Source organism: Zasmidium cellare, assembly GCF_010093935.1.
Source record: "Zasmidium cellare ATCC 36951 unplaced genomic scaffold M409scaffold_31, whole genome shotgun sequence".
NCBI classification, from domain to species: Eukaryota; Fungi; Ascomycota; class Dothideomycetes; order Mycosphaerellales; family Mycosphaerellaceae; genus Zasmidium; species Zasmidium cellare.
Genome location: NW_022986975.1, coordinates 367,044 through 387,888, shown reverse-complemented (window position 1 = coordinate 387,888; position 20,845 = coordinate 367,044). Strand labels below are relative to the sequence as shown.

The window sequence follows — 20,845 nt, the reverse complement described above, 5'->3', positions numbered from 1 at the left end:
AGCAGACATCTCTCTCACGTCGACGTAACCAACCAAACCACTCTCACCTCACCCTTCAGCCTCCCGACCCATCTCAACACCCACATCCCGTCCATTCCACCACGAACACATCTGCGTCTTCTTTCCCAGCCGCATTCGCATCTGCACAGCAGTAAAGAGAACGAGTGAAGTCGTTCTAGCCTCAGCCACTCGGACGACCCGGCACCCTCGCCCGAGCTAGACATCTCCAGCGATTGGCTCGGGCGCTGGAGAAATCGGCAACCGGGATGCCGACTCCGCAAGCGCAAAAGACTTGTCCTGTTGAAGATTGGCTTCCGGCCAATCAGAGGGGTGGGTTTGGACGGATCGTTAGGCATTGGGACCGAAAGACGTTGTTTTGGGGTGTCTCCTGGAGGGATGGGAGATACATATTGATGGCTGGGCTGCTTCCAAGACTGGGAGTTTGAAGGGTCATCGAACACGACTATCGTTAGCTAATTCGACGGCCGCGAATCTTTACAGCCTCGTCCAGTGTCAGTCATGGCTGCCGATATGCCCGTTGAGAAGCCTGAGGAGACGCATCACCGGGCGGAGAGTCTGGCTTCTAGCGACGCGGAGGTTGAGAAGCAGCAGCCTGTCGCCGATGAGCAACAACAAGAACAGAAAGATGAAGACCTGTCGAGACAGAAATCAGCGGCGCCGTCTGAGATTGAGTATCCCCCGACCAGAGAACGAGTCGTCATTTTCATCGCGATTCTGCTCGCTCTCTTCCTGATGGCTTTAGTATGATATCCCATCCGACGAAGAATAGCAATATTTCTGACAGAGGGGTTTTCATCCAGGACCGAACAATCGTCGCCACCGCCATCCCCCAAATCACCAACGAATTCCACTCCCTCGACGACGTGGGCTGGTACGCCAGCGCCTTCATGATGACCGCCAGCGCCCTGCAGCCCGTCTTCGGAAAGATCTATTCCTTCTTCTCGCCGAAATACGTCTTCTTGACGTTGATCATCCTCTTCGAAGTGGGCAGCGTGGTCTGCGGCGCGGCGCCCAACTCGGTTGCTTTCATCATCGGGAGAGCGATTGCTGGGGCGGGTTCGGCGGGTATCCAGGCGGGAGGTGTGGTTTTAATGGTTTCGATTATTCCGTTGTCGAAACGGCCGAAGTATATGGGCCTTTTCGGGGCCGTCTTCGGCATCGCCAGCGTGATAGGACCTCTTCTAGGAGGAGCTTTCACCACCAATGTCACCTGGCGCTGGTGTTTCTACATCAACCTCCCCATCGGCGGCGTCGCCTGGGTGGTGATCCTCTTCATCCTCAAACCAACCACGCCCGCACAACCGAACCTGACAGCCAGGCAACAACTCGCCCAACTCGACCTCCTCGGCGAATTCTTCCTCCTCCCCTCGATCATCACGCTCCTCCTCGCCCTCCAATGGGGCGGCGCCCAATACGCCTGGTCCGACGGGCGCATCATCGCCCTCCTCGTCGTGTTCGGCGTGACCCTCCTCGCCTTCATAACCGTGCAAATCCTCCGGCCAACCACCGCCACAATCCCCCCGCGCCTGATCAAAAACCGCACCATCGTCGCCGGCATGTTCTACACCTTCTGCATGGCCTCCGCCATGATGCTCTCCGTCTACTTCCTCCCCATCTACTTCCAAGCGATCAAAAACACCTCCGCGGTCAAATCCGGCATCGACACCCTGCCCCTCGTCCTCGCCCTCGTCGTGGGAAGCATCCTCTCCGGCCAGCTCGTCGCCCGTATAGGATACTACACGCCCTTCGCCATGCTCTCCTCCGTCCTGATGCCCATCGGCGCGGGCCTCATCACCACCTTCAACCTGCACACGAGCAGCGCGGAGTGGATCGGCTACCAGATCCTCATCGGGCTGGGCATCGGCGCGGGGATGCAGCAGGGCACCTTGGGAGCACAAACCGTCCTCGCGCGCAAAGACGTCCCCGCGGGCGTCGCGATGATGTTCTTCGTGCAGCAGCTCGGCGGCGCGATCTTCGTCTCCGTCGGCCAGAACTCCTTCGACAACCACCTCGTCAAGGGACTGAGAAATCTCGTGCCGGGCTTCGATCCCACCAAGACGGGCGCAACGGCGTTGAGGAGTCAGGTCCCCGCGGGGCAATTGGGGGCTGTGTTGACGGTGTATAATTCTGCGATTCGGCAGGTTTTTGTGGTGGCGGTGGTTATGGCTTGTTTGAGTGCGTTGGGGAGTTTTGCGCTGGAGTGGAGGACTGTGAAGGGGAAGCAGGGGCCGACGCAGAGGGGAAGTAATGATGTTAAGAAGGAGGGGGAGAAGAAAGAGGTGGAGGGAGGGAAAGTGGAGGAGACGAAAGGGGTGGAGGAGAAGGTTTAGATGTTAGGTTTGTGGGAAGGAGGGAGTGAAAGGAAGCCGCGAAATGTTTATGTGTATAGATAGCGATGATACCCCGACTCGACTCAGATATTAGTAGCGAAGAAAACAAGGAAAGAATTTGAAAGGCAATACTTTGAATGCCTTTCTCCATTCCATATGCACACGGGTGGTCTAGCTGAGACTGCGTCATCATCATATGCCTCTCCATAAGACAATAATCGCCAACCGCAGCTCTCATCTTCAGAGCTCATGCCGCTGTCGTCAAAATCACGTCTAAGAACACCCAATGCATGCCCACTCTCCCCACCTCTCTCCATGCTACCTCAACACATCCCCCACGCCCACCACGAAACCCCAAGGCAAGGTATATAGTCAAAAGACCCGCTTCAGTCCCTCCTCCAACTCCTTACCCTTCACGACCTTCACCATCTTCTTCTCATCCACCTGATCAAACGCCGTCGAAGATAAAAGCTCCCACATCTTGCCGATGTTCTGCGAGATGTGGCAGTTGCAGCGGGCGGCGAAAGCGCGGCGCATGCAGGAGGTTAGGGTGGGTGGTTTGGGCCAGCCGTCGGAGGAGGGCATTTGGCGTTCGAGCATGTTTGTCACTTCGTGGGTGAGGGCGCTAATAAAGGAGGTTAGCTGGGTTTGTGAAAGCGCGTTGGGGGCTAGAGGACGTACTCGACGGCCCATTGATCCTCAGTGCTATGGGTGGTCTCGCCCATCTTCTCCCGCCCTCCTGCTCTCAGCATCGCCACGAAGAAATCCGGTCCATACTGCAGCAACATCTCCTCAAACGCTAGCTCCACATCACTTCTCGCCATGATGTCCCCCGCCGACCAATTGCCATTGATCGGTTCCGGGCCGTAGATTCTCAGAATCTTGATACTCGATATGAGCTTGAAGAGCAAGCACGCGAGACTCGTGGCGGGTAAGCCGTTGATCAGAGCGACTTTGTTGCAGTAGCTTCCGGCGTCTTGGAGGCGGTAGAGGAGGAGCAGGCCGGTCTTATGGATGGACTCCCAACGACCTTTGAGCCAGTCGAGTTCGGGGCCGTGAGAGGTGATGTGCAGCCATTGGTCGTGGAGGTCGGTGAGGGTGGAGAGGCGCTTATGGAGGGTTGCGATGCCATCGAAGGTGGATGTGTCGAGGCTCGGGAAGAGGTGTAGCGCGTGTCGTGGGATTTGGGTGCGTTTGATGTCAGAGACGAGAGATTGCTCGTGCGATTTTATGAGGCCGTTGAGGCGGGCGCAGGTTAGGCAGAGGCAGGAGAGTGTGTGTGGGGAGAATGGTATATAGGGAATGATTTCGAGGAGGACTTCTGCTGGGAGGGTGTTGAAGGATTCTTTTGGCAAGAAGGCGGGTGGTTGGGGTTGCAGGGCGAGCATTTTGATGTCTTTCTGGTCGTTGTAGAGAGGGGCACGAGGAGCTTGTAGGATTGCGTGCTGATAACGGAAAACATGATGTAGTGTGAAGAAAGCCCGAAGTGGTAGACATTAATGGTTACCTTGATGAACACCACTCCTCCGTGATGGTCACGCACTCATTATTGCGCTCGCGTTTGGCAGCTGCCAGGCGTGTCTTGCGTGATTGATGACCTACTTCTTGAGGGGGAGATAGTCAGACTCAGTGGTTGCTGTACGTCCATGTGATGAAGACCGCGCTGCTGAGAAGTCGCTAGGCATCTTGTAAGCGGTTGGAAGTCAGCGAGAGATGCAACAGAGGATGTTGGTAGGTATTTCTTCCTCTGTCGCTGACATAAGAGGATAAGAGGGCCGTCTCCCGCTGTGATCCTTCCAGTCGAGGTGCTCCAGACAAGCTTCGTGGGTGGGTGCTGGAGTTGTTCATGCACGAGGGCAGGTCAGAGCTCACACTTCCAAGATTTGGACGCAGGTGGGGTCGGTGGTGATGAGGCCTCGGTGACCGCAAAGTCAGCCAAACCAAATTGTCGGGGTATTCTCCGTTCATGTCATCTCGTAACAGAGGCATGAGGAAGATGGGGAGTTGGAGAGAGAAGGAGGATTCTTGGGAGAGAAGAGTGAAAAGTTGGGTGGCCGATGATTGTCATTTCACGCTTTGGGGCAATGCGAACCACGGTGCCGGGCATGGCGAGCGACAGGGATTGAGACATTGACCACGTCCCCTCCCTCGACGTCTGCTTTGCTCGCGGTGCACTGCGCTTCTGACAGATGGGAAGTGTTCATGGTGGTTGATGATGGTGTTGCGGCGATGCGCTGGCAGGCACAGAGTCATTTGATTGAAGCCCGCCATTCCAATTGGTGTAAACCTTAACCAAAGCACGGATGCGAAGAGTGATGGAGGAAACATGGATGCTGCTGTCTCCGCGGCCTTCTTCTGCTGCCTCGACTCGACTCCCATCCATCCAGCAGCAGCAACACCAATAATCTGGTACTCTCCCTCCTGACTGCTACGGCCACTGCGGCTGCGATTGTACGACGCTCCGTCACTCCTTGGGCTGCGTTCAATTCCTTGTTGTCTATCTTGTTTTAATCGCGCGGCCTGCCTCCAATCGGCCGTCTTGCGCCCAATCCATCCACATCAGCCAGTATGCTCTTCTAAGCCATACCCATCCGCGCCTGTCCGACCGCCCGCCTGATATACACCGCACCTCTCACACCTCCCTGTCCTGTCCTGGCGACAGGCCTCGCCGCCGTGCGCTGCCATCACTATGCCCAGCATGTTCTCGCGTCGCCGAGGGAGCAGCGCCAGCCGCGCGAGCTCCCAAATACCGCTCGACCGAAACACCACCTCGAATGCGGCCGCCGCAGCTAGCCAGGCTTTCCTCAAGAACAAGCCATCGACGGGCTCTCTATCCTCAGCTGCCGCTGCCGCCGCGTTGCGGTCCATGACCACGACCCCCGAGCCCGTCGGCGCTGTCCAAACAAAGCGTATGGTTCGTCGGGGATCGACATCTTCGAATGCGAGCAGTGCTATTGTTTCGAATGGCAGAGGAGGAGTTCCAGTAAGAGGCGGTCTACAGCGACGTGATAGTGGAGGGTCGATGACAGAGCGCTCTTTCCGGTCCCCTTCGCCTGGTCGATCGAACGGTGCACTCTCCCCAGCACTAGATGCTGCGCCGCCAGTACCAGCAATACCTTCATCAATATCGAGACAGCACCAACGCTCCTCGAGTCTCGATCCGCCGCAGCGTGTCATTTCTCCAACCCCGGCAGGGCGCGGCAATGGAAGAGCTGCGAGCATGGACAGATATAGCATGCCACCGCCGGCCAGTGCCAGCTCTAGAACTGGCAAGCGGCTGTCGAATGTGAACGAGGAGCTGGAGCGGACTGACAGCAATCGCAATGTCAACTTTTCACGACCTATGAACTCACAGCCTAGCAGTCCTGTATCGCCCACTGTGGACAAGCAGTACACCCATGGGACTGGTAACTGGTTTTCAGAGTCCGTACCAGTACCTAGCCAGCCAAAGCAGACTGTGCAGGAGGAAGCGCTCGAGCAAAAGATTGCGAGAATACAGGCTGCTGCCGGGCAACCCGTGAACAGGGACAACGGCGTGAATTCAGCACAGGGAAATTATTTGCAGAGGCCGAGTGAAAGGGCGGGCATTGCGCCAGCATCATATGAAGCTGCAGATGCCATTATGGTCTACGATCCAAGCACCAGGACGTTCATCGCCAAGCCGAGAACTCAACCTGCCCAGCCTGCCTCGCCTGAACCTCCATCGCCCACGACGTGGCAACCTGCTGCTCCCGTTCCTGGCACTTACGATCCTCACACTCGAACGATTGTTCCCTTACCCGAGCCAAAGCCGGCAGTCCAAGTCCAACGTCCAGAACGCCCTGCTTTGGAAACGGATTTGCAGCCTCCTCCACGAAATCCAGCTCGACTGTCTCCAACTATCGCCGCTAGAAGCTTCCTTCACAAACAACCCTCTGTGGTACGTGAAGAGCCAGAAGATGAAGATGGCAGTGTTGCAGATTCTGAATTGATGGACACTTGTGCTACAATCCAAACATCTGCTGGACCAGCCAAGTCGTACGTCGCACCAGCAGGCTCGAAGCAACGTTCATCAAGCCTTGACATTCCACGAGGTGCTCTTGACAGCGCATCGAGAGGGAGAGGTGGCTCAAACGTTTCTACGTCGCCCAGCCCCAACCGTATCCATTTCTCGGCGTCCCCTGTTATGAATCCTATCAGGCATGATCCGCCACCTCGTGATCTGTCGCCCGCTAAGCCCGCGCTGAAGAATGCACACTCACCAGCATCGTCCATTCGAACTAGCTCTCCGTTGGCGAACTTCTCACCGGCGCCCAAATCGCCCATAAGCGAGACGTCCGACAATACATCTCAGGCCTCTCAGGATGCGTTTACTGGCCGGAAGAAGAAGTCTGTCAGGGTCAGCTTTGACGAGCAGCCTCAAGAGATCGAACCGCCCACGGTGGCAGCCACTCCCAATTCGATAATGCGAGATCGCCCGGTGGTCGACGACCTAGATGACGACGAATTGATGAAGCCCCGGCCTGCACTGCCAAGTTTTGGAAGCGTCAGGAAGCAAAGGGTAACACATGACGTGCCTGAGAAGGTCACGGAGATGGCACCAGAAAGTCAAGACGCAAGCAACGATCACGCAATTGGAGGTATACTCAAGAACGCCAACGAGGCGAAGGCTTCATCAGATCCAGTCGCTCCCGAGGTGACGAGTAAAGAGACGGCAGGATATGTTAGCGATGACAGCGACGACCTGGGTGAACCCGTGGCTACAAGCACGCCAGCTCCGCCATCAACCGTACCTGAGGTGAAGCTCGAGTCAAGCCCTGAAGAAAAGCAAGAGACCAAGGTTAGAGACTTCGCCGCGCAAGCAACAACTGCATCGGACCAGAACGAAGACGCCGATGTACCCGCAATCAATCTGCTGCCCCCTACGCCTGGAGCAGAGGAAGAACGCAAGACATTGTCCGCTGAGGGCGACCAGTCTCCAAAGCCCAAAGCTTCCTTTGAGATTAATGTGCCCGGTGGATGGGCAGGCGAAGAGGAAAACGAGGCTGAGACTACATCCGCTGGAGCGGCAGCAGCAACGGTTGCAACTATCGAAAGCCAAGATGAGCCTGCCGCTGTGCCTGAGGATCCAGTCATATACTCAAGCCCTAGACCCGCCTCTCCTGCTCTCAATGCCATCAACGAAGATAACAGCGACGACAGTGCAGAGTTTAGCGACGCAGCCGAAGACCTTTCTGAATTCGACAACGGCGGCTTCGCTTCACTTGATGCCATTGCGGTCAGTCCCGTGCTAACCTCTTCGCCAGCTCCAAAGCCAAAAGATGGCCCTGCGCCTCTGCCAGAAAGCCCGTCTATTCGGCAAGCGTCAAAGAGAATGGACAAGGTCAATGTCGAAGGCCAAGGTAGCGGCGACTGGAGTGAGGCTACGGCTTACTGGTCGAGACTGAGCCAACAACAGCGCGAACAAATTGAGCGAGAACATTTCTCTTCCGACGATGAAGCTCTGCCAGCACCTGCGAGGAAACCCAAGAAGAAGACCTCTGCCCAGGCCGCGCCAGTTAAAGTGCCGGCGCCTGCAGCTGCTGCTCAAGTGCAGCAGAAGCCTGCCGCTCAACCTGCGAAGCCTGCCTTGAAGAAGACGATGCGTGCTCAGCCGGAGCCCGTTCCGGTCGAGGGCGAGGTGCATATGAGAAAGTCCATGCGCAACGGTGGAGCTGGGGGCATGTCTGGCTCACTGCGGGATAGCACCACGTCGCAGCCTCAGCAGACCCCAGTTCAACCTAAAAGTGCTTTGCAGAAAGGTACAATGCGACCTGGGTCTTCGGGCCAGTTGAGCTTGTCTGCAATGCCAGGATCAGGCCCTCAAGATTCAGCATTCCCAAAGATGAAGGCCTCTCAGACACAACCTCCAACTCAGCCAAAGCCCAAACCGCAACCAGCTCCAGTCATGTCCGCTAAGCTACAAAAAGAGCTCAGCCATGATTCGGACTCGGAGAGCAGTTTCAGGAAGAAGCGTCGCTCCAAGGTGGATGGCAGGTACACCATGAAACGTAGCATGCGTGGTGGACCAGTAGAAGCGGAACCTGCTCCATCTATAAGGAACCAGCGACCAACATCTCCTGAGCCGCCACGTGGCAAGGGCAAAGACTCCTTCAGCATAAGGTCTTTATCTCCCACCGGATCTCTGTTCGGCAGGAAGAAACGGGGAGAGGAAGTGCGACAATCGATACGCGGATCTTCTGTTGATGCAGGGCCTCGGATGACGATGCGAAATGGGCCACCTCAACGCGCTGCAGCCAGACCTGCAGCCGGCCAACAGTCCACAGGGTCGAGGTTCAAGTCGCGTTTTGTAGATTCTGATGACGAGGGCGAGGATGAACGACCAAGGCGAAACTTCTTCAAAAGTCGGTTCACTGATTCGGACGATGAAGATGACGATGTCTTTATCCCAGCCGACCTTACTCCGGTCCGTGGTATTCCTCGCAAACAGGGCCAGACTGACGGCGATTCAACCGATCTGGAGGATGAGGACGACGATGAAGATGAAGATCCACGCAAAGCCACACGAAGGCGGCAGAAGATGTCTACACCCCTAGTTCCAGACTCGGGAGATATCGACAAGGCTATGGAGGCTGCAAGGAAGAAGCTCGGCATCCCTGAACCATCCGCGAAAGAGACGAGTCAAGGCGAAGCGCTTCGCAATGGTAGCTTACGACAAGACACGGCACCTCAATATCCGGTGACAGGGCCATCATATGAGGAAGCTGAAGCTACTCCAGAGAAGAAGAAACGAAGCTTCATGGGCAGCATTCTTCGTCGCAATCGCAACAGCACGGCATCCGTCCCTCAGATCGGCACCACCGCAAGCGAGATGAATCTATCATCGAGTCCAGCATTGAACGGTCCTTACGACGCCGATGCCCCTCAAGGTCCTTCCGGCCGCCCGCAGAGCCCCATCGCAAGTCCCAATGGCAAACTCCTTCGCAGGACGTCAGGCCAGCAAGTACCCCAAGCACCTCGCATGCGCCGAGGCGACTCTACTTACTCGAATGCGACTGCCCCTCCAGCCGTAGGGGAGGCCTTCTCTGCGTCTGATAGAGATAACTGGCCATTGCCGCCCGCTGTGCCGAAGATTCCGGATCATCTTGCTGGTAACAATCGACCAACAACGAGTGACGGTGCTGGCAACAGCGTCGTGCGCTTCGATATCGGAACAGACGACGGGATGGACGGTGAAGGACAACAGCGAGGAGCCATCTACAGCCGTCGAACTGGAAAGAAGAAGAAGTTTGGTTTGTTGAGGAGGGCTTTTGGGCTGAACGACTGATCTGGCAACGAAGGACAGCGAGAGAGGGGATACGACTACCATTCGAAGAGTTGAACATGGATTATGGTAATGTATAATAATATTATTGGAAACAGAGCGAGAGAAGCACACGCGCGCGAAACAGGAGTGCAAATGTGCAGACAGAGCAAGCGAATGATTCTTTTGAGTGTGTTGTCGTTGCTGCTGCTGCTTTTTTGGATTGGAAAAAGATTATACCCCCGATTCGCTTTAGAATGGCTATAAGATTACAGACTTGAGAGAGTTGTGTTTGGGAGAAGAAGAACAACTGAAGTCTGGTTCGATGTTGATATAGATGTCATCTGTTGTTCTCGCCGATACGGATGAGGAAGATTTTCAAGATCGATTCATGTTCGATGTTAAGGTTCAGAGTGGATCTGGGGCTGAAGCTTGTTCCCACTCAAGCATCGTCATTCCTGGCTCGTGCTTTGAAGTTAAACAAGTTCTCGTCGGCGCCATCGTGGATATTGGAACATCATCACTGTCACTTTGGTTGTTCTTTCTCTTGGCGTTCGTTCGTTCCTGACGTAACGATTGCAAGCTTCTTCTTGCAAACGATTGAAGGTAAGGCCTGGGTTGTGTAAGTAGATCTTCTTCTGGTCACGTCCTCCCTCCTCCCCACCAGTTCTCAAGATGATATCTTCTACCTTCTCGATACTGGCCTTGCCAGCCGTCTCCCTCGCCTTAAGCCAGCAGCAACCTCTCTACTCCTCCTACGATTTCAACCCTCTCGAGCATCTCGCCGGCATAGCCCCGTACTTCGAACCCAACGACCCAGCAAAAGACCCCTCCCCACCGCAAGGCTGCCACGTTACAAAAGCCGCTTACCTCGTCCGCCACGCCGCCATCAACGCCAACGACTTCGACTACGAATCCTACCTAGGCCCCTTCGCCTCGAAACTCAAGAATACCACCACAGATTTCAGCAAGATCCCGGGCTTGACCTTCCTCGCGACGTGGAAAGAGCCCGATGTCAAGGAACAGGAACGCGTCACGAGGACGGGAAAGTTGGAGGCGGCGCAGTTGGGCGTGCAGCTTTCGTATCGGTATCCTGATTTACGACTGCCGAAGCGCGTGTGGTCGAGTACGTCGGAACGAACGACTGTGAGCGCTGAGGCGCTGATTCGGGGGTTCGAGACGGACGAGGATGAGATTGAGCTCGTGCAGATTTACGAGAGCAAGGAGTCTGGCGCGGATAGTTTGACGCCGTATCAGGCGTGTCCGGCGTATTCGTCCTCGCGGGGATCGCAGCAGAGCCAGGCTTTCGCGAAGAAGTACACGGCACCGATTTTGGCGAGGCTGAGGGCGCAGGCGCCGCGGTTTAATTGGACTTCTGATGATGTGATTGGTATGCAGGAGTGGTGTGGGTATGAGACTGTCATCCGAGGGGATTCGCCGTTCTGTTCCTTGGAGCTGTTCAGTCCCGATGAGTGGCTGGCGTTTGAGTATACGCAGGATTTGATGTATCACCACAACACCGGGTACGGGAATGACGTTTCTGGGTCGATTGGATACCCGTGGCTCAATGCGACTGCGGACCTCCTCGCTACGCCGCCCGAGTCGGACGATCAGGATATTTACATTTCGTTCACGCATCGAGAACTCCCGCCTACTGTGTTGGTCGCCATGGGCTTGTTCAACAATTCGGATTTGACCGGTGCCAACGATATCAACGCCACCATGCCCACGACCCGCATCAACTACCACCGCCAATGGGTCTCTTCGTACATCCTCCCCTTCCTCACGAACGTGGCCGTCGAGCAGATGAACTGCTCCGCTTCGTATGGGTACCAAAACTCTACAGACCCAACTTACTATCGCGTTCTGGTGAACAGAAGCCCGCAAGTGTTGCCGGATTGCTACGATGGACCTCTGGAGAGCTGTTCTGCGAAGGTATTCCAGAATTTCGTGCAAGAGAGGGGGGAAGTCTTTGGAGACTTTGGTGGTGCTTGTGGAGTCAAGTACTCGAACTCGACGAATGTTACGGGGTTCTATCAGAATCAGACGAAGGGGGAGACGGTTGGGAAGAGGTGATGTAATTTGTAGATGATATGGATTATAGTGCTTGACATGTGCGTCGTTTGGGTAAATGTTTCTTCTTCCAGTCCATGCCGTGCATTTTGCCTGTCCCCTGATGTTCATGTGATCATTCATCGAGTATTTGCATCGAAACTATTCACATGCCTCGAAAATGTCCTCCACGACAAAATGGAGGTCATCTGAACCAATCAGCGCGCCGCAAGCATTTCTGACGCGCTACTTCGATCTACGCGGCTTCGACACACTCGCCAGCAACCATGCCTCCTACAACCGCCACCGTATCCTACGACAAGAAAGATGGCAGCCTCGTGGTTTCAGAGGACAAAAAGTACGTCTTCTGGACACCCTCAGGAGCCTCCTCGCCCGCCGTGACGATCCCAGTGTCCGACATCACGAACCTCCAACAGACCCCCGCGACGTCCAAGAATATCGCGCTGAAAGTTGTGGTGGGGGAGAAGGGCTATGTGTTCAAGTTTACGCATAAGGAGAAGGCGAGGGCGGAGCAGGAGGGGGTGACGGGGCTTTTGAGGGATACCATTCAGGTTAATAAGACGAAGGAGAATGCCGTGCCGCTCGCGAGGGATGCTTCAGCGACGGGGACGCCTACGCCTGCACCGCCGAGTGGAGGGGAAGATGCTCCTGGGCAGAGCGCTGCCATGGCGATTGCGAAGGCGATATCTTCCAAGGCGGCGGATGAGGGGTGGTATGACGATGCGAAGCTGAAGAGCGACGATAGACTTCAGCGGTCGCTGCTCGAGTCGAACAAAGCGCTACGGGATCGCTTCAATCAAGCACTAAGGGAGAAACCCGAGTCGGTGTCGATTTCGCAGTTCACATCGCAGTTCTGGTCCGCGAGGTTGCATCTCCTCCGCGCGCACGCGATCGAGAATGCGCAGAAGCAGGGCGAATACAATGTGCTGCCGGAGATCAAATTTATGCGGAAACCGGCGGAGAAGGAGGGCGAGCCGGACACGAAGATGCTGAGCATCACCAAGGAGCAGATCAAGCTGATTTTCAAACAATACCCGATCGTGCGGGAGGCGTACGATGAGAATGTGCCGCCGCTGCGGCAGGATCAGTTCTGGACGAGGTTCTTTCAGAGTCGATTGTTGAAGAAGTTGAAGGGGGAGAAGATCACGCAGCAGGATGAGAGGGATCAGATTCTGGATAAGTATCTCGATCGTCCGGAGGCGGGGCCCGCGACGATGGGACAGGTGCCGCATTGGATGGATTTGGAGGGGAATGAGCAGAATCATAGTCAGAGGAAGGGGAATCGACCGGATGAGGATATGCGGCCGTCGTCGTATGAGAAGGTGCCGATTTTGAGGGTGTTGAATAATTTGTCGGAGAAGATGATGGCGTCGGTGGCGCCTGAGGACGGCGAGGCGCATCAGCCGGTTGGGATTGATGAGGAGACGTTTGAGCAGTTGAGGTTGAGGGATTTGGCGAGGGAGGATGTGGATAATCGGGTGGTGCTGAATATTAGCGAGCAGCAGCGGTATGCTGGAGGGAAGGAGGATGATCTTTCTGCGGAGGCGAAGTTATATGCTCAGCAGGATCCTGAGAGGGTTCTGGAGAGGTTGAGGTCGGATTTGCTGCCTGAGCACCTTGGGAGCGATGAGACGGGGACGTTGCGACTTGATGGGGTTATCGGGTATCATACGGACGACGACTCGGATTCAGAAGACGAGGCACCCTCACAACAAGCCAACGGCACGGCCCCGAAGAAAAAGAAGAAACCCGCCCAGCGCATCGGCTCCCACAACGCCATGTCCTCCGCAACAACCACCATCCTCACCTCGATCAAACAACGCCGCCACGCCGCCTCCACGGACCAGACCTCCCTCAACGGCCTCAGCCAAACCACCTTCGACACCCTCACCATGACGCACAACACCACGACCGAATTCCTGCACTACTTCTGGACGCTCTTCCTCTCCGGCGACAGCGCCCGCGTCGGCGAACTCGCCCAGCTCGTGCAGACGCTCGACCGCTCCGTCGACCGCATCCACGCCGTCATGGATGCCGCGGAGAAGGAGCGCGAGAGGAAGATTGACGATGTGAAGAGAGCGGATGCGGAGTACTATGAGCGGACGAAGAAGAGGCGGCGGAGGGATTTTGCCGCGGTTCCGGGGGGGAAGGGGGTTGTGGAGGGGATGGTGAGGCCGACGTTGAGGGGGATTGAGGTCGCTACGGGGGCTTATAGGAAGGCGTTGGAGGAGCAGACGAGGGAGGGTGGGGGCGTGGGTGTGGGTGTGTAGAATTATAGATGTAAACGTATTGGAATGGCTCTAGATGATGGAAATGACCTAGCCCTCAGACGCTCCATTCAAATGTAAAAGATCAGTGACTGATCTGCTGAAGACTGTGCCATGGTCGTTTCGCTCCAAATGGAATGCATAGAACTGCAATTCAGTACTACTGCACTTCAGGTGTCTTGACGAGCTTCATCGTTTAATCTGGCACGACAAAGCTTGCATTGTTCATGAGAAGTACGGTCTCGACTGACAATGAGGTGCCGATGCCAAGAATGTGAGTGAATGAAATTCTCTGCCTCACGACGCCCTCAACTCTCAATTTTGTCTCAACCCCTCACGAGCAATATGCCCAGAAGTACTCTCGTCTTCGCACAAGCCCCGAAGTGGGTCCTACCCTCGGCCCGCCGCAATAAAGCTACTAATACGCCCAAGAATTTCCTTCCCTCAACAATCACCTATGACTTGCCGGGGTAGCTCAATCGGTAGAGCGTGTGGCTCTTATGACTGCAAAAAGATTACCTCAAGGTCGCGGGTTCGAGCCCCGCCTTCGGCTGTTCCTTTCCATCAAACAAAAGGCTCTATCATCACGATAGAATCTGGGCTCGACTTGATCTACTTTTTTTTTGTTGAAGTTTTGCTGTGTGGGGGATTGGGGGCTTGGTGGGCTTGCGGGGTGGATTTTGCTTTTTGGAGATTGGAGAGGGGAGTACTGTGTCCCGTGAATATACATTTTGCGATTTGTTCTGTCTGTTTTGGTTGGTTTTGGTGGAAGTGTTGGTATTGCGATTTTGCGTGGGAGCCTCGCAAGGCTTGGCGCTAATCGAAAGCGGCTAGTGCGGCCAGTGCGGCTGCGGCGGGAGCCTGCGACGACGACACCTCTTACCTCCAAGTCGCAAGATGCGGACATTCAAGACAAACACAGTCATACTTGACACATCAACTACTAAGTAGCGGGGTGTGAAGAGGTTTCATCAGCAAATACGACCGTTCCGCGCTTCGTCCGCTCTCACATCCTCTGCCCCTGATCACCGAGCCTCCGACCAACGACGTCCTACTATGCTCGGGGTTAATTGAAGCTGACATGGACCAGAGGTACCGGCGGTATCATCTTCAATTTGGCTAGGTCTTGGAAGACCTCCAACATCGCCTCTGATGAATCCACGAAGCCCTGCCATCCAAGCTTGCGGGATTTGTCCATGCTGCTGTGGTTTAGCGGCTATGTCAATCACTATCACTTGCTTGCTCACCTGAAGTACAATGGTGCTGGTCGGCAGAGCGTGCCGTCCAAGAATCCGAATACCCGGTCGATGTCGTGCAAGTCTTGCGTCAGGTCGTGCTGTTTGACCAGCTCACGCCAGGCCTGCTGCACTTCCGGCTTCTTGGCCCAGTCTACAAGCCTGAACTTACGGCGCGTGACGCCTTTCGGGCCATACCCTCGTGGAACAAAGCGAGTCTCCGTCTCCGTGTACTTGTCGCCATCCTGCGGACCTTTCGCTTCAATGCCGTACCATCCAGCGATCCGAGGCCACCCTTTCTCCCATGAGAACGAACTATTGTCGCAGGTGTTGTATTTCTGGTTCGGCGGTCCGAGGAGCACTGCCCACTCTTCTTGATAGGCATTCATCTGAGCGGCTGACATGGAGTTTGGCATCTGCCACGAGTCGACGTCTCCTGGGAACTCGAATGGTTGACCTTTGTGCTTACATACGGCGGCATATACGGCCAGCGGATATGCACAGTTCATCGCAGCGTCCGGGACGGCACCTACGATTGGGCCAGGCATGTGGACGCTCCATCCTACACCATTCTCTTCGCAAAACTTCCACAACAGGTCTTCCTGAGGGTAGTAGAAGTTTGGTTCAAGCTCTACCCGTGGGTCGGTCTCTTCCTGAGGAATCTTGGTGGGACCCAAATGACCACCATAGTTTTTGGCACCAGTCTGCAGCATGAACCGCTTGGGTTTAATGGAAGCAACCTTCAACGCCTGCAGGAAGTTTTCCAACAATTCGGAGTTGACTTTGACCAACTCTTCGGCATTACTCCAAAGTCCCGCGCCCTCCTTCGGCGTAGGCTGGATGTACGAAAAGAAGAAGACGTGATCCGCGGTGACGTTGTGCTCCTTCAGCGTGGTGGCGATTTCTTTGGGGTCCTTCAAGAAATCCAGTGGGATATGCTCCACGTGGTTAGGCAATCCGCCAGGAATGAGCGGCGGTCGACGACTCAGGCAGATGATCCTGCTCCATCGCTCTGGGTTCGCGGCTAGTACTCTCATCAGATAGTTTCCGCTGATGCCATTGGCTCCGGTGATGATGGCCGTGAGGCCAGACACCTCGGAGGGATAGACTGGTAAGGCGTGATAGATGCCCTTGGATTGAACCTGTTGCACTGACATCATGAAAGAGCAGAATCGCGAAAGAGTAGACCAGTTTGAGATTAGTATGCAGTATTATGAGACGTTTACTCACGGAGAAGTTGTCCCTAGATTGTCATCCCTAGGCTGTCGTCACTGGGATAACATACATGTATTGATCAGTTAAGCGGCAGCTGCGGGGTCTATCGATTCTAACGCCGTGAGAGTGAGGAGAAGAGCATGGTTTCGAGCCTCAGGCAAATGACGTGCGGTCGCCACGCGGTTGCCCCATTTCGTATCTGCAGCTCGCTGTGAGACACCCTGAGCGTTTGTCCAGGCGTTCGCCAGACAACACGCAAGACGAAACGGTTGAACATCAGTCCCAAACACCGCGACGGGATATCCAAGGTCCATGTACTAAAAATTGTTGACGAACGCGCATGCATTCTCATGCGAACAATCACAGACTTTATTGTACTCGTCACGCCTCGGATCCTTGAACGTGGTCTCGACCCGGCTGGATGTCCAATCAATGCCCTCCATCTAAGTCCGACGCACGGGGCGATCGGCACGTTGCAGGGAGGTTGCCTCCGTTGGATTCGATTTAGCTCCGAATATCCGCTTTCTTCCACACAAAGACCGTTCAGTCATCGAGCTTGATACCACGGCAGCCAGTAATCAGCCAGTAATCAGGCACCATCGACGGAGCTTATGGCACGCCGCATCTGGGGTTTGGCTGCAAAGTCCATGAGATAAGCTGGTATAAGTATTGTTTGTTCCCCTCCCCTGAAGGAGTGTGTTTGGTCATCAACACCAACATCCACCAAAGACTTCAAACATCACAGAGTCTTACGAAACAAGCTACCAATACGAACAGCAACAAGAACCAGCAAAGCTACATCAGATACAATGCATTTCTCCAAGATCAGCAACCGACGAAAGTCTGCCGACAGCACTCTCAGCGCCAGCTCATCCGCTTCCTCCATCGATGAGACGCTCCTCTCCAACACACTACCTCTTGCTCCACGAGAAGACGACTACAACATGTCTGAGGAGCAAAGAAGAAAGAGGATGCTTGCCAAGTGCCGACGGGATGTCCAGCCATGGAACAACGCAAAGCCACTCCCATCTCGCCGTGGTTGAACGATCAGCTCAAACATCATGCACAGATGCATGATCATGACAACCATCCCCGATGCCTAGCATCATCACCAACGCCCACAAGTCAGTACGGCGAACGAGCGAGGGCAACAGAAGCGTGTCGAGCAATGGAAGGAAACGTTCATTGCTCGGCATTTCAGGCTGCGAAGGCGTAAAGCATTGCCAGCACAAAGGTCACGAGCACGAACTTACAGAAATGTAAAGGTTCTGTCCATAATGGAAGCATAATGGGAAGACCTCGTCGAAAGACAGATCAAAGGTGGATGAGGATATCTTGACGGGCGAAGTCAAGCTGGGATTCGTATTAATGTTCGCTGGTAATGCGGTGATCGCGGTAGTTATAATATGATACAGGGTTTAATCTATTAAACATCCAAAGCCTTGTTACTACCTTTTTCTGACAAGAATTCCCTGGTCCTCATCCTCTAGTGTGTGACAAGTGTTAGACTTGAGCCTCCCTCCAAAGCCTCAAGAGCAGGCGTCAGCCCTGTGCGTCGTGTCCATCGTATAATCGGTATGGCCGGGCTAAAGATCGCCGCTCGACTTCGCAGAAATGTCTTTTCGTGATAGCTAGGCTTGTCCCACGTGAACGAGCGGAATTCGTTTAAATTATACATTCGTTGAAACTCTGCCTTTCACTTTCGAAGGAAGCACGCCATGGATGAGAGCATGGCATCTGCGGAAGCACTTTCCAGCCGGCAGCTGCCATCGTTCCTATTTCCTAATTCGTCATAGGTGCGGAGGCCCAATCTTAGGGAACTGCGTCTGCCCATGTCAGCGGATCTTGCTTCCGTCCGACATCAACTTCATATTGGCCTGCACATACACGACAACCATGACAAATCAGCCATCTGCGCATGCAGACAACGACCATGGCTCCAACGACGAGCGACCCACCAAACGAAGACGCGTTGCGATCGCCTGCCGCCCGTGTCGTGAACGCAAAAGCAAATGCGACGGAGTGAATCCAGAATGCGGCCTTTGCAGACAGATGGGCACAGAGTGCTCGTATCCGCCACCCTTATCCAAGACGGACGTGCTGAGGCAGGACTTCACCTCGATGGTAGGCGGTCTCGAAGACCGCATTGGCGGGATCGAGCGCATGCTCACCAACTTTCAACAAACTCTGTCTTCATCGGCAGGGAGAGAACCGGTCACGCCCAATTCGAGGACTTCGGCTCCCATAACGCCTGCTCAGCCTGGAGGCGAATCTGATATAACGATTACGGAAGATGCTTTCCAGAGCTCGGCCCAACCAGGCCCTGCCTCCGATGGCATTGGAATTGTGCCTCTCACGGCGCGGGAGGATTGTGCGTTTTTCGGACCTTCTTCGAATATCGCCTTCTTACGACTGGTCTCCCGTGCTCTTGCAAGGAACTCAGGTCCCAGTAATGGCTCGATGGGGAATCAGTCGAACATCTCCGAGCATGAGAGGATGAACGCCCGTGGCAGACAAGAAGCCAGTACAGACCCAGCGTTGAATCTTCCCGGTGTATCGAGTGCCAATGGCCACAGCAGACAAACTTTCAAGATCCCTTCAGATCAGCGAACGAGGGAGCTGTTGACCGAATATTTTGGCAATTGTGGTCTGGTGCACCCGTACGTCCATGAAGCCCGATTTATGGAAACATATGAAGTCGTCCGCCGCAACAGCTTCCGCACTGTGCGACGCAGCTGGTTAGCGCTGTTGTACATGCTACTTGCGCTATCAACCCTTTCATCACCCTACGAGAGTGCATCAGTCGCAATCATCAGTGCAGAGTCCGAGGAGTGGTTCAACCTTGCATCAGACCTCTGCCTCAAGCAGGTCTTCTCTGAGACTGGCATCAACCTTGAAGTCGCTCAAGTCTTGATGTGGATGGTCCTGTATCTTCAAGGAACGCATAGTTCTATGAAGACGTGGGTCATTCATGGTATGGCTGTAAGAATAGCCTACCAACTCGGGCTCCATTCAGGTGAAGCTTCCAAGGTGGCAGATCCAATTGAACAAGAATACCGCAAAAGGACCTGGTTCGGCCTGGTACTGCTTGACTGCACGCTGAGCATGACTTACGGAAGGCCTCCCCAGATATATGATCCCTGGTCTTCGCTCGAGAAGCCTGTTGCCTATGCAGACTCTGCGCAACGCGGTTTCCTAGCCGCAGACGAGTTGTCCGTAGGGTTCCTCTTTGCCAACATACGTCTTTACGAAATCTTGCAAAAGGCCATCCAACGATTGTACGGGAATAACAGCGGCGCGCGAATGACATTCAACGTCGAGAATATCGCCAAAGTCTACACTCTAGAAGGCGAACTGTTACAGTGGAGTAAAGACTTGCCTCCACAGCTCGCAGTCATGCAGTGCCACCAGGTCACAGCAGATGCACTTCCACTAACGGTGCCATTGGAGATCCTTGGAAGGCGGCAACGGACGGTACTCACACTGCGATACTTGAATGCGCGCATCTTGATCCATCGTCCAGTTCTAGAAGGTCTACTCGATGCCATCAATACGGAAAACTTGGACATGGACTATCTCCAGATCATCCGTCAGGCTGGTGCTAACAGTGTCTCATTCGCAGTCACTTGTGCCACGAAGCTGATTTACATCATGCACCGCCTATTGGCTGGCTCAAATCGGGAGCAAGGACATCAGCAACTGGGAGCGTGGTGGTTTTCTCTATATTACACCTTCAACGCGTCCCTGGCCATTCTTGGAGGTCTCGTAGTGTCTCGCGAGCGATGGGACTGCCCCTCGATACTTACAAAGAAGCAACGAGATTCCGCGATCGAGGCTCTGTACCAAACTCTTGGTGTTCTGGATGGGCTCGACAAGGGCCATTCTACCGTGACTCGATGCAGGAGCTATATCCAGGAGCTCATTGCGGTCGCATCTCCCTTATTGAGCGACGAGGCTGCCGTCCCGCTCGACAACAGCGCCTTCAATGCGGATTTCGCTGCCGGAATGTCAATGCCCTTTGACCAGGACAGTCTGCGGCAGCTGGCGTCTGATGTCGACTTGGAGAGCTTTCTGTTCCCTACGGATATGACAGCACTCAGTGGTAATGCGTTCTGGGACTAATCGGACGCTCGGCGATAGTCTACGGACAGAGAAAGGACGTTAATGATGAGCAAAGCAGCTATAATCACTATTAATCATCTAGCCATACCTCAACCAGAATACGAGCCGCGACTCTAGTCGGGGTTCTGGACATAAGGCTTCAGAAAAGACCGATGGATCAGCTCAAGGTGGATTGTACGGATTTGGTAATTTTTGCAACATGGTGGAGGAGTCGGTTGTCGTTCACGGGACTGTTCTCCGGGAAGTCCTTCCGGAGACATGAGCTATGACCGAACGATCCTGGACGTACCCTCCGTCACC

General features: G+C 54.7%; 7 protein-coding genes and 1 non-coding gene across 8 annotated transcripts; 6 read left to right on the top strand and 2 right to left on the bottom strand.

Annotated features, from left to right (window-relative positions):
• Positions 1–519: 519 nt before the first annotated feature.
• M409DRAFT_68624 (uncharacterized protein) lies at positions 520–2,561 on the top strand (the record flags this gene model as incomplete). The annotated part of the gene is made up of 3 exons (XM_033817919.1): positions 520–762; positions 822–2,265; positions 2,527–2,561. The coding sequence occupies 3 exons, from the start codon at positions 520–522 to the stop codon at positions 2,559–2,561; spliced, it is 1,722 nt and encodes a 573-aa protein (XP_033664248.1).
• Positions 2,562–2,723: 162 nt separating this feature from the next.
• M409DRAFT_57638 (uncharacterized protein) lies at positions 2,724–3,739 on the bottom strand (the record flags this gene model as incomplete). The annotated part of the gene is made up of 2 exons (XM_033813688.1): positions 2,724–2,976; positions 3,033–3,739. 2 exons carry the CDS (start codon positions 3,737–3,739, stop codon positions 2,724–2,726), a joined length of 960 nt encoding a protein of 319 aa, XP_033664247.1.
• Positions 3,740–5,040: 1,301 nt separating this feature from the next.
• Positions 5,041–9,657, top strand: M409DRAFT_57637 (uncharacterized protein; the record flags this gene model as incomplete). The annotated part of the gene is made up of 1 exon (XM_033813687.1): positions 5,041–9,657. One exon carries the CDS (start codon positions 5,041–5,043, stop codon positions 9,655–9,657), a length of 4,617 nt encoding a protein of 1,538 aa, XP_033664246.1.
• Positions 9,658–10,308: 651 nt separating this feature from the next.
• Positions 10,309–11,709, top strand: M409DRAFT_26393 (uncharacterized protein; the record flags this gene model as incomplete). The annotated part of the gene is made up of 1 exon (XM_033808094.1): positions 10,309–11,709. The coding sequence occupies one exon, from the start codon at positions 10,309–10,311 to the stop codon at positions 11,707–11,709; it is 1,401 nt and encodes a 466-aa protein (XP_033664245.1).
• A 263-nt stretch (positions 11,710–11,972) lies between these two features.
• Positions 11,973–13,976, top strand: M409DRAFT_26392 (uncharacterized protein; the record flags this gene model as incomplete). Its single annotated transcript, XM_033808093.1, has 1 exon — positions 11,973–13,976. One exon carries the CDS (start codon positions 11,973–11,975, stop codon positions 13,974–13,976), a length of 2,004 nt encoding a protein of 667 aa, XP_033664244.1.
• A 461-nt stretch (positions 13,977–14,437) lies between these two features.
• M409DRAFT_t53 lies at positions 14,438–14,526 on the top strand. Its single transcript has one exon. It is a non-coding gene; the product is annotated as a tRNA-Lys (tRNA).
• Positions 14,527–15,039: 513 nt separating this feature from the next.
• On the bottom strand, positions 15,040–16,368 carry M409DRAFT_37286 (uncharacterized protein; the record flags this gene model as incomplete). Its single annotated transcript, XM_033810704.1, has 2 exons — positions 15,040–15,172; positions 15,221–16,368. The coding sequence occupies 2 exons, from the start codon at positions 16,366–16,368 to the stop codon at positions 15,040–15,042; spliced, it is 1,281 nt and encodes a 426-aa protein (XP_033664243.1).
• A 1,951-nt stretch (positions 16,369–18,319) lies between these two features.
• Positions 18,320–20,545, top strand: M409DRAFT_57633 (uncharacterized protein; the record flags this gene model as incomplete). Its single annotated transcript, XM_033813686.1, has 1 exon — positions 18,320–20,545. One exon carries the CDS (start codon positions 18,320–18,322, stop codon positions 20,543–20,545), a length of 2,226 nt encoding a protein of 741 aa, XP_033664242.1.
• Between the last annotated feature and the right edge of the window lie 300 nt (positions 20,546–20,845).